The sequence below is a fragment of the Hippocampus guttulatus genome, chromosome 10 (genome assembly GCF_054856545.1).
Source record: "Hippocampus guttulatus isolate MCC_2025c chromosome 10, RoL_Hgut_1.0, whole genome shotgun sequence".
In the NCBI taxonomy this organism is placed as follows: Eukaryota; Metazoa; Chordata; class Actinopteri; order Syngnathiformes; family Syngnathidae; genus Hippocampus; species Hippocampus guttulatus.
The window spans coordinates 5,842,604-5,855,646 of NC_141270.1; the positions used below are offsets into that span (position 1 = coordinate 5,842,604).

Here is a 13,043-nt window from a genome sequence, read left to right on the forward strand (position 1 = left end):
AAAGGGGTTGGTTTATTCATGGATCAAACAACCGAGTTGAGGTAGGGGTTTGAAGATGATTACCCGAATAATCAATATATTAATCGATAGGATAATCGATTCTAAAAAGATTGGTTTGTGACAGCCCTAGCTTGATTACATGTTTTTTATGTGATATTTTAAGCAATTTCTTACCAGATGATATAAAAAGCGCCAGTCACTCACACAGATGGACATGTGACACCAAGAGACAGCACCTTCGACAATAATGTACCAACAACATTTATCGCTTGTCTCTGACGATGGTCTATGCCTTGGTCCCGGGCCTCAAGCGGTTTCTTTATTCCATGTCTATGGTGAGTTTCTACAGTTTGTGTCTTTGGTATGTGTCTTTCGGTTGTATCTGCTCTGTGTCTGTAGTCAGAATCAAAATCATCTTTATTGGCCAGTACGTAAAAATAAAAATAAAAAAAATCCATGCCTATGGTCCGTGTCTTTTGGTCATTTTTTGGGGGGGGCCTTGATAATGATCTGTGTGTATGTTCCATGTCTATAGTTGCATCTTAGGTCTGTTTACACTTAGCTGGCATGAATTGAACTTAAATGTACCAGATTTCATTTGCATAAAGTCTACATCTGCTTGTTTGATGTGCGTCATGGTCCGGATGATCCAGTTTACGCTACACGTGACCAAACAAACGCGAGAGATTTTTTTAACCAAACCGAAACACAGCAAAAATAAATAAATAAATAAAAAATATGTCGCTTCAAACCACTTAACAATCAGTCAAGATAACTTACTCATCAAGTTCCTCCTCGTCATTTTGTCCAGCATGGGCATATAAGTACTTGTTCATGTCAACCGGTCGCAGCCCCTTCCTGGGTCGAGCCTTCGGCGGCTCAGGCACCGGATGAGGGCTGGTTTTGCCTTGTTCCGGCTCTTCGAAAGGGTTCCTCTGCGTCACATCATGCGGCTCCTCTGTGGCCTCGTCGAATGGATTGGAGGCATTGTAGAAAGATTCGTTGACCCGCCCCGCAGATTGCTGGTCAGGAGGTTCTGTTTGACGAGGAGGGTGTCACTTATTGCCAATAATGTCTTGGTAAAGCAGCATATGATTCATGAGCCATGGTTAATTTTGAATGCAATGTCTGGTAAACAATGTTTTGAGGATTGTTTAGTGTGAAATGATATTACAAAGTTTGGGGATCACAGTTTGTTGACTGAAAAAAAAAATCAAAATTAAACAAAAGTCTATAAATCAAGATACCAGTACATTAATATAAGCAATAATATAAAAAACTTTTGGAGTAGTATCCGTTATTCGCAAAATGTTCTCACTGGCATTGGGGCTTGGTCCCTCATCCCCATGAAAAGTGAAGTTTCACTGTACAATACCCGCAACAGAATTCGGACCACATACCGTCCTCATCTGGATCACCGAACGGGTTGAGGTGGTTGGCTTCGGGCAGGTGATCCTCGGGTTCGTCGAAAGGGTTGGCAAGCATGGCCGGGTGCGTCTCGCGGTCCTCGTCTTCCAAGAAGTTCAGCTTGTTGATCAGCTCTTTGGCGGCCAAAATTAAAACAGTCATTCAAGATGACTTAAGAGTGGGACAATGAGCCATCCAAATTATTTTGACACGTACAGGTGGAAAAGTCCTGCACTTGGGAGTGAACCACAAGTAAGCGCCAGCTAAACTTGACTGAGCTCCTTTCTGGGAACGTTGGTGCAATTAGTGGGGGGGGGGGGGGTTACTGTGGGAGACAAGCAGCGTGGAGTTGCTACGGAGACGCAGGCCGAAGGCGCTGACACTTGACCACTTTATCTTCGTCGTCCTCACCACTGTGGCTCATTTGCATGGAGACGAGGGCCGAGTCAGGGGTGTGAAAAGAAGATGCCGAGACTGGTCTCGAAAGAGTGGCATGTCTTTGTGTATTTGCAATGTCGCTATGTGAAGTGGACTTCGCTGATAAGGAGACGGGTGGCATTTGCGACCCATTTTAGGGAGACAAGAGTGTGCGTGAAGCATGTTAGAGAGTTTTATGAACCAAAGAGTGGGAGCTAGAAGTTTTCAAGTCCGGAAATAAATGTCTACGGATCAAGTTCAACTTGAGCTCCCGAGAGTTTTAGCTCTGTGAGCGTAGAAAGTATCATCAAAGACGGAAAGTGCCACAGGCGCGAGCAGTCTGGCTGTTTGTCTTTTCATCAGGGAACCAAGTACCGTGTAATTGAAAAACAATGGCTATCGAAGACAGCAAACACAGATGCTGGCCAAAAAAAAAGGCATATCTGCACGCTCCATTTACTGCATATGCCAGTCATGCATCTTCATTGGGCAAAGTAGATTAACTAGATATTACAGCTGTATGAAAGTTTGGAATGTTATAATCTAATTTAAACATTGTCTGTACAGGTAATGATGGTTTGCTTGTTTTTTCTTTGGGGGGGGGGGTATTATATTTCCTCTTTCAAAACACAGGGGAGGGAAAATGATCACATTTGGAAGAATGGTGACATTTGACACTCGATAGATTAGAATTCATTAGTAAGTCTTGCCTGGACAAAGCTTTCCCGTTTTGGTTCACTACCAACTGCAGCTGAACACCAAAACAAAAACGAAATATAATTTAAAAAAAACAAACAAAGGTAACAGTGAAAACTCAATTGACATGTTCACAACACCAAAGTCAACACGACATGGAAGAACCAAAAAAAAAAAGTGAAAAGTTGAAGAAATAGTGATATGCCAAAGTAAAATAAATTGGAGGTTTCACGTAAGGAATCACGATGATTTGGAAGAAAGTTGGGGAGAAATTGGACCTTGAGAGGTAGCGAGAGGCTTATTGGCCGCCTTGCACGCTCCCTTAGGAACGCCGATGCAACTGTCATCATCGTCATCGTCGCCATGTAAGCAGCTGAGGGCGTTCAGCTGGTTTATTATCTCTGCAGACCAACGGGGCCGCACGACAAAGAAGGACGAAGAAGAGCAGTGAAGACGTTGAGGAAAGCACACAAAGAAACAGCAAATATATCACGTTTAGACGAAGATGCGCTAAGTGTAATGAAGCGGCTCCCAAACTGGGGGGTGTGCAAGAGCCATTCATCGGGGGTCCGCAAGATAATTTCCCCATTTGGAAACCACTGTAGAGTACAGTTCAGTTGTGTTTAACTTTTATGTACAACACATTCACATTTCACACTTTAAAACTGTTTATTTTGAAATACTTGAAGTACAATTTAATGGGCTTTTTTTTTTACTGTATCAATGTTTCAATACAGTTTATAGGATAATGAAGGTGGAAAAATGTCTCCCCTGGACCCAAAATGTTTGAGAACCCTTTGCATTCATGAGAACATCATCGGGGGAAGCTTGTACGTACTGGTTGGTGGGAGTTTTGGCTTTTGCTTAGCGAGACGCACGCTAAGCGAAGCGTGGCTGTAGGCGCTCGATGCGCACACATACAACAGAAATAAAAGAGCGCAGAGAGAAAGCATGAAGCTGAACAGGAGGCGGGAGAAAAGTTGGATTAGGCTGAGCGGGAAGGAGGGGAGGACATACGTTACACCATAACATGGATGTACGCACGGTGTGAATTTGAATAGAAAGTGTGAATACATTATGGTTGACACTTCTGTAAACAGTGAAGATTTTTTTTGAAGGCACTGGTGGGGGAAAAGAGGCTGATGACTGTTCGCACCATGCGGCAATTCTTCCATTTTGCCAACTGCTGCCATACGTGAAACATTCTGCGACGAGTTGTTCACCTGTGATCTTGGCCGCCTTCTCTTCCTGGTTGACCCTGTTCTCCTCGTCCTCCTCGTTCTCCTCCTCAAAGTCATCCAGGTTTCCAATGTCGGCCTGCTTCATGCTCATCAGGCTGGCGAGGCTCTGCATGTCCTCGTCGCTGGAGTGGGGGGGGGGGGGGGGGGGGGATCACATCAATGCAAATGCATATCATGCTTGTAATGTTTAAAAAAAAAAAACACTCACAAGGCTATACATAACCTTGAGAGATTAACACGCTGCCGAGATGTGGGGAGTGTGGGGGGGGGATTATGCACCGACGTACCAATGAATAAATGGAAATACTACAGTGTTGAATTTTTATGTGACTGGAAGATGGCGTCCGTTTCAAAGGATTAATGTAACGCCGCCTCCACCTCTGTCCTTTCCTAACTTCTTGACGTTTTCAAACCTTTTGTCTCATCTTGGCCTTCATGTCCTTGCTCCCCCGCCGCACATTATTTCACGCCGTCCCCCTCGAATGCGCCATCATAATCTCTCGCTCTCTGTGTGTCTGTGTTCTTTGTGTTTGGCGCTTCCCGGGTGCCGGGCTTCATTTGAAACGCCGTGATGGAGTTTGTTTGTGTGTGGTCGACATCATTCCCCGAAGGGTTAACAAGGGTTACACGCCATCGACCCGCCGTCCGCAACACAACAAAGGCCCCTGCCAATGTGTGTGTGTGTGTGTGTGCCTTTAAATGAAAGTTATCAAATTAGAATGGACTAACGAGAGAGAGAGTGTCCTAAAATTAAAGTTGCTCCTCTCAAAGACGAATATGAGATAGCGAAGAAGAGAGGCTAGGCTGCAAGTGATTGACAGTGTGGGCCAAACTTAAGTGTATTCATTTGAAACATATATCGGTTGGTTTTGCATTTTTGTCCCACACTCCCAAAACATGAATGGTAGGTAAAGTGGAGACTCTAAATTGTCCGTAGGTGTGTCTGTGACAGTGAATGTTTGTTTGTCTATGTGTGCCCTGCGATTGGCTGGTGAGCAGTTCAGGGTGCACCCTGCCTCGCGCCCAAAGACTGCTGGGATAGCCTCCGGGGCGCCCGTGACCCTAGTGAGGATAAGTGGTTCGGAGAATGAATGAATGAATGTCAGCAGGAGCTGACATTCCATAAGCAATATGGAAATGCCATTATTATTTTTATTTATATACATGTATAACGTTTCAGTGATTTTGATACCGTGAACTATTTAAAATAGTGGTATAAAATGGTAATTGGTTGCATTCTATGAATGACCTGTTCTGCTAAACAGTCATTCATTCACCAGCCTTGCCAAGCAGCAACAACAACAACAACAACCAAATTGTGACCAGCCCCACCAGCGACGTTAGTAGGGAGACTCCTCGCTTCACAATTTAGAAATGTTCTTCAGTTCATGCCTTTTGGAATATGAAACGATCTTCAACAAATCGTCAGACTCAGTTGCCTCCATTGAGCCTTTGCGGATAAAAAAAAAAAACAACCTGGATGACTGAATCCACACATCAAAATCGTCCTGAAATAAACTCAAATAAATGGCTAAGCTTGATGAATTGCCCGTCCCTAGTCTACGGTGTTGACTCACGTGGCTTTGCCCTCCCGCAGGAAGATACAGGAGAGGGAGAACTGCAGCGTGGCCGACACAACCTTCTTGGAAAGCGGCTTGAACTTGAGTTTGACGTCCGTCTGTGTAGGCATAGGGCTGGCGTACTGCTTCATGTTGATGCTGCTCGTTGCCAGGGCCTTACGTCGGCCAGACGGAGACTCCTGTACGAGGAACGACATGGAAAAATGGTACAGGAATTACAATCCTATTGTATAACAGCCAAGTTTAGACAGACAACTTTTCAAAATTGGTGCATCACAGCTGGAACGGAAGACTCAGCGTTGATCAGCCTGTGCCTTTAAAAGATAGGCTGTTGTTACCCGCAATTCGATAATTCCATGTATTGAGTGGGACAGCGACAACTGCTTTTGACACACCAGGACAAGAAAAGTGGAAGTCTGGTGTTGAACTTCACACCCCTTGTCCCGGTATCACAAAATAGCTACATAGAGTGCTGCCACATTAACATGGTCAAAATGGAAGAGGGATAAAAAAATATATATATATATACTATTTGCTCGCACTTTTCTATCGAAAAGCAGCACACAGTTGTCAGTGGGAGATCACCACCATCTTGTAGCCACTGTGAATGGAGCCTGGAGGAGGACCCCTCTCTCGTCAGCTCGAAGCACAAACAAAGCGAAAGCGGCGCTTTGGCACGACATGAATTGGAGAGCCCATATACATATACACAAACGCGGGGGTTCGATAACGCGATGATAGCATCCCGTAACATTTTCCCAGACGTCTTCACACACACACAAATCTCGGGAAGATCTAACTCTGTGAAGAAAACTGAATCTGGCGCCTTATCGCCAAGGTCCTCGGGGGATTTATTCACACACACGCACACACACACACACCCAAAGACTGAGGAATTCAGTGGTAAAGATGCTGGCTGGTCATGCTGGTGAAAAGAGGCAAAAGACAAGAAATATGTTGTGCATATTGTGGGGGTGTCAGAAAGGGGCAAGCAATATAACAGCTTTGCACTCTAGCCAAATTCTGAAAACAAAAACAGTTGCAGCTCAGCCAGTCTAGCGGACGTCAAAGCCAGCAACGCGCTTTTGGCAGTCATTGGAACCTTGACTTATGATTTGATTCATTCCGTGACTATGCTCTTAACTCAAAACATCTTTCCACACTGAAATAAATTGAAATGCCACTAATTGGTTCCAGTCTCGAGATATGCACCAACAGTTTTTAACATTTTTTTCGGGATAAAAATTGGATTCTACAGTATTGTACTTTGTAGAAGATTGACAGATTATTTTTAGATTTCTCTTTTCGTTGCCCGTCCTTCCCTTTGGAATGGCCTCCTGTTAAACATTCGGCAAGCCCGCCCCTCTGTCCATCTTTAAAACTTGTCTTAAAACATTTTTGATTCTTTGGCTTTCGACTCAGCATGTGACTCATCATTCTTTTGCTGTGTTATTGTGTTGACTGTTTTTATGTTATTAATGTATTGTTTTAACTAGCTTTGGTTTTAGATCAGAATTTTACTTTATGCACAGCACTTTGTATGCAGCTGTGGTTGTTTATTAATTCCCCCCCAGCATCAACTTCCACAAAAATTATAAATAAATATCTTCAGTTGTTAGTTGTTAAAGTAATGCACGTCAAAAAGACAACAACCTCAAATTCATCAATAAAATCAATTGTGATGAATCAAAGCGATAAATTGTGCGTGACATTAGGCGGATTGCAACCAAACGGGTGTTAAAGCACAAAGTAGAAACTAACCGAAACATTTAGCTGGATCCAATGAATTAATGTTTAGATTGTGAGCAACCAGCCAAAGGGCTTTAACGTGATCCAAGGAAGAAAGCATTACATCTTGGGCTAGATCTGTTTAACATAGTAAAGAGGCACATTCTTCTTCTCTTTTCTTTTTTGCTGCCATTGAATTTGGCAGGGATCGACGCTCTCAGACTTCCCGCTCACTCAAAAGGATTATGTAAAAACCGGCCTCTCTCAAGGAAGGGCTGTTACGGAAACTCCAGACATTCATGGAGGGGAAAAAAAAAATAATTGTGGAGGACATAAAGGAAAGTCGCCTTCCTGCAAGTGATCATGTGAAGAAAGCTTTCATGTCTGACGGCATTTCGGCCATGCGGGACTCCCCTGGTGGTCTGCATGATAAAAAATGCATATATACAGTATATATACTAGCCTTCTGTAACTTCCACATCATTCACCTGATTTGGAGGTGAACATCCTAAAATTAAAGCTGAAAGTCTGCTATTGAAGCACATCTTTTTATTATTGGTGTTGCTTAGAGACAAAAAAAAAAAGAGGATTGTGTCAATGTTCCAATATTTATGGACCTGACTGTAGGAAATACTTTGTGTGAGATTCTTTGGCGCAAATCTGTTTCATTCCTCCTACCATTTATCAGATGCTAAGGCTCATAAAAACGTTGGCTCATGCTAATCTGAGCTAACATGGCCGCTCTGCTTACCTAATGGCCTTGCATTTGCACTTCAAAATGGTGGACCTTCATCCAGCCTACCTGTCAAGACTTGGGCAGGGAAACTGGGGCTGGGAGCAGTATTATGTAAATTTCATATTTTAATCACAAAATGGCAAAATTCAGAAGGGCTCGCTCACAGACAGATTTTTAGAAACAGCCAGCTAACACGAAATTACTTGGTTGTTTAGTTTCACATGTGCGGGCATTCAGGAGACAACTATTTGGACACAAACAAAGTCACTGGAATATTATATGTCCACCTTAACAATCAATTGAGAGTGCTTCGATCAGAAGCCCAGATTGGCGATAACTATTCCCCCTCAATTTTACGTTCAAACATCTCCCGCCTATCTTTTCATCTCTACCCACAGTCATCATGCCTTCCATTTCCCACCTGCCGCGGAAAATAATGAAAAGTACAGAAGAAAATCGGCCACTTGACATTTTGACGCTGACATTTGAGCCTCGTCGCTCGAGACGTAGCGACGTGTCCAAAGAACATCCCGTCTGGAGATGAACATGAGGGCTGAGAGGGAGGGGAGGGTGGGAGAGAGAAAAAAAGAACTCTTATCGCACCGCAGATTACACCCAAGCTATTATACTAAGCTAATAGCGCGTGTAGATACTTTATGAATGAATTTGCTAAATGCGGCAAACACTTAAGACGAAGGGGATTTGCTAAAGATGACAATGGCAACGAATAGAGCGAGGGTGTGAGGGAGGGGTTCTAATGGGAAATACTTAAGGACATGCAAATGAAACGGCAAAACAAATGACATAAACATTTTGAGAGATTTGCACCAGAGCGCCAAAACAATGGAAATGGCCTTCTTTTCCCCCAGATGGTGCTTGTCAATCAAATATAAAAAGGTGAAAGGTGGGGATTAGAGTAACAATGTGCAAGATGAAAGGGAGGCGACAATGCGTAAGTTTCATTTATGGCAGAGGATAAGACTATCAATATGCTTTTGGAGAATAAATAATAAGTATCAATACTTGTAGTGTGCAACAAGATGACGATGATGAAAGAAAAACACCGGGGAGGGAGGAAAGGAGTGAGGGGTGGTGGCTGCATGCTGCCCCCTGGTGGCATCTCCTTGCAAATGAAGCACAAAAGAAGATTACAGTGAGGAAAATACTTTACTGACCCACCTGCAGGTGAAAATCCATGACAGAGAGAGAGACCATATAAAAATAAGTCATTACTTATTTGAAATAATTTTACGCCCCCCCACCCACATTATGCTTTACACTTGGGCTGCAACAACTGATTATTTTAATAATTGCTTAATTTGTTTGGGAAAAATAAAGAATCAAATTTTTAAAAAACGTTTTAAATTCTGTCCCTTTATTCAAAAAGAGGACATTATTTCAAACTGAGCGAAATTGCACATACATAAATTAAGGGCAGGACTGGTTTATGCCAGCTGGCCCTGGATCGATCCACAGATGCTCCCCTGGTGGGGGGCAGGGGTCTAGGCGGCGGTAGTGCCCAGGAGGTCCCGCTGAACCCCCTCTGCCCCAAAATGCCAATGGGACGGGCGGGGGTGGGAAAAGGAGGGGCAGCGGATCCCTTTTGGTCTGGAGCTGTGGATTAATTAGACTGAGTGCTAAACACGAGCGAACGTCTTTGTGAAGACCAATCATCTAATGGCTTTTTAACAGACAGTCAAAAGTCAATTTGTTTCTAATAGGAACAAACATGGCCCCATGTTGATCCTTGAGCTCCAACGTTACACTGCCTGCTGGGAAAATCATCACCCAGGTTTTGGGTCTCTCATTGAAGACAACCGTAAAAACACCCGGTGTAGTTAAAAGTGCTTCACGGCCAAGTAGATCGCTGAGGAAGAAGATGCCGAAGCGATACGCCGCAACGCTGTCCGGAAGTGATGAATCGCATCCAGCTGATTATTATCGGACTTAAGCCTCGACGCCGCTGTGGAAACAAAAACAATCCTGAGCAGGGCGCCGACTGGCAAAGGACAAACTGAGGTCACGGCGTTTCAGACTGTTGACGGAAGCGCAGGAAAACGTTTGGTCTGTGAAAAACAAGTTGCCAGTGTATTCATTTTTGTATTTTATTCACTTATTTATTGATAAATATACTATGCAATGGGCCACATTGATCTATGGCCATTTCTGTTGTATCTAGAAACAAAAACGGAATGGTTCAAGACTTTTTAAGACCACTTCCAACAAATTTAGGTATGTTCCGTTAAAAATTGACTTCTATTCATGAAAGCTATGAAAAATGTCCCGTTTGTCAAGGTGGTAGTGGATTAAACGCCCCCCGCTACATCCCTCGAAACTTGAAAGCAGGTTGAAACGTCCACTGAGACATAACAACGATGTAACATCTCTTTCATTTGCATTCATGCCATTTAGATATAACAAACAATAAACTCAATTTGGTCTTCGGGATAACCCTCGGGGGAGTGCCGATTAGCCCCCCACATCCCGACACCCTAAATCAGCTGCCTGTGGCTGGAGTCAGCAGATTGGAATTGCTTGTGTTGGTGATGGTGGTGGTGTGTTGGGGAGGGGGCACGATGCCATTGCGCTCCCCCTCAAGGTCACAGTTATTGGAAATAGAGATGTCCAACGTACTCACATCTCTCTTTGAGCGCAAGCACAATGGAGTGATTCCTCTGCGACTCCCCTGATAACTGATAGAGCGCCCCAGCTTTACATACCACCTATGAATGCGGAACTATAGACCACGTACACACGCAGATTAAGACCAATCTATATCCGCTATTATTATATCCAAGGATTTTCTCTTTTTTTTTTTGCCTCAGATGTGTGTATGCATGTATTAAAGGCAACAATGGCCATAAAAAGGCATGCCAAAATTACAATTACAATGGTCTTATGATTGATGCAGCGATGAAGGAGCTCTCGCTTTTCTCCATTTTCAGAGTGATGCATCAAAAGATCCTCCTCCATTTGGTGCTTGGCTCTGTGCTCAGTAGGCAAAATAAAGCTTGATCGTTTTGCGTAAAATACCTTGTTTGGTCTACCTTGTTCCAGTTGGGACTCATTTGGGCAATTTTTTGCCAAGTAAGGTTGGTCAAAGTACTGCCCAAAAATTGCCAAAAAGGCCCCGAAAACTGTTTCATCAATCCAAAATAGCAAACTGTGTTTTTGCAGGCATGGCTTTTTGAGGAGTTTAGTCATGACTGAAACGCCTCCCAAATTTCAGACTGCTAAAAGAAAACGGCTTTTGGGCCTGAATTATCAAAATATTCCAGTAAAACAACTTTGCCTCTTAATGTCCCCTGCAAATGGCTGCAATAAACTTCATAGCATTGGGGCATGACTTCATGGGGTCTACTCATTAAAACACATGCACCATATTTCATGCTCTTTAAGGAAACAGTCTTCTGGGATTCAATTGTTCTCGTAAAAAAACAAGTATATTTTCGAAGGATTCCTGAAAATGACCCCAAAATGACCTTTCCAAAACAAAGTGGTAAATTTGGCTTCTTGAGACGTTCATGTGGATCTACTGATGATAACCATACAGTTCAATGTAAATTTCCAAAGAGAAACTGGCCTCGGGGCTGACCCCATCCCCACCCAAAAAACAAACAAATAAATAATCCGAACCCTCAAAAATCATTCCCTCATACTGTCAGTCAACAGAAAAGTGAGAAGCAAAAACAAACAGTGAAGGAAAGGTGAGAGGACGACACACAGGAGGAGTGATTAGTCTCCACAAGAGCAGGATTAGGCTTCCTTTAAAAATGTCAGATTACAGCAGCTGTGTTTTTTTTTTGAGGGGGGGGGGGCTGAAAAGAGTGACACTGAGCTCTCTCATGACCTTGTTTCTCCAAACACCAAGGTATGCGATACTAACTTGTCTCCTGCGCTGCCCAATGCCAGCTAGATATCAACACGATGCGCTTATCGGGCAGAAGAATCACGAGAGAAGCCCCTTTCACACAAACCATCTCAGACTTTTTCACACAGAATGCCGTCATGAAAAAGAGAGCGTGAAAATATTTGAGCAACAATGTGAAATTAGATGGTCTTGTTTTTTTTGTTTTTTTTTAAATGAAATGCAGATTATCATATTTAGGAATTAGCGGGTCATCTGCAACGCCCTTATTCCGAGTTTGTACTTTTCACACAAAATGTCACAGGAAAAAAGCTGTGAGGAAAAGTGTGACAGGGCCTCTACTTTTTGACGCGGTTGGCATATTTTTGTGACTGCAGGTTAAGTAATACTAACCTGCAATCATCCAGCGTGTTTGGGGGGAACCTGGGAAATTTGCAAGACGAATTCATCATTCAGTGTCAAACACTTTCACACAGTCAGTCACAGAGTAGCGAACAAAGAAAAACTTTGCGGGGTTGTCGGAAGGGACTATTTTGCGAGTCATTATTTGGTGTATTTCTGTTACTGTAGGTGAGTAAACCGAACTTGATATCAAATGATCTATTTGTTGAAAAATGAGTACATCATATGTCAAGACAGAAAAAAAAAAAAGCTTCCAGAGTTGCTATCTGCTGTCTCCCACCCCGGCCACATCATCTCTGAACGCCGCACCCCTGCCTCGTCTTATCGGCGTGTCCAGAGTGCGCTCCTCTTTCCAGCTATCCGGGTCTTTCTTTTTGGGTGGCCCCTGGTGTGCCCCCCAACACGCGCTCAGACCGGCAGCGTACTCTTCAGACGGGGGGCTAATGGGAAAATAAATTACCAGCCGGCAAAAAAGCCCTGGCTCGGCACTTCTGCCGGGTGGAGAGCGCGGTGTGCGTTGGGCGGGGGCGGGGGGGCTTCAGGAGAGAAGGAGTGGTCAGGAAATGGGAAGGAGAGAAGGCTAAAAGACAGAGGTGGATATCAAGGGAAGGGGAAAGGAGAAAAAGATGAGGGGGGGGGGGGGGAACAGAGGACGGGGAGATGTGGCAAACCGGGGGACGGGAGAGAAAGGTCGACGGGATTATAGCTGGGAGTTCATTCCCGTTCTATGAAGTGCCTGCTCATCATTTTCCCCCCATTTCACCATCGCTTGCCATCATCAAGGCACAAAGCGGCAATAACATTACCACACATATAACCACCCTGTATCTAGAGCCACCGAGCTAACACCCTCAGCTACTGCTATCTGGGATTGATTATTCCCCCTGCATGAAGCAGAACCTCCGATATCAAGCCAGCAGATCGCCAATGCCCGCACTCGTGTGACACGTGTGCGTGTGTGTTATACA

General features: G+C 43.9%; 1 protein-coding gene across 4 annotated transcripts in view; it reads right to left on the reverse strand.

The window, feature by feature from the left end:
- ehbp1 (EH domain binding protein 1) overlaps nt 1–13,043 on the reverse strand; it is a 105,383-nt gene that overhangs the window by 74,246 nt on the left and 18,094 nt on the right. For 2 of the 4 annotated variants that reach the window (XM_086121883.1, XM_086121885.1), the window contains exons 6-10: nt 5,339–5,520; nt 3,744–3,883; nt 2,799–2,921; nt 1,401–1,541; nt 781–1,036 (exon numbers count right to left, since the gene is read on the reverse strand). In XM_086121883.1, the coding sequence (XP_085978009.1) occupies nt 781–1,036; nt 1,401–1,541; nt 2,799–2,921; nt 3,744–3,883; nt 5,339–5,520 (842 nt within the window). The remainder of the gene's footprint in view (nt 1–780; nt 1,037–1,400; nt 1,542–2,798; nt 2,922–3,743; nt 3,884–5,338; nt 5,521–13,043) is intronic. The other 2 variants (XM_086121884.1, XM_086121887.1) reach the window with 1 other exon arrangement.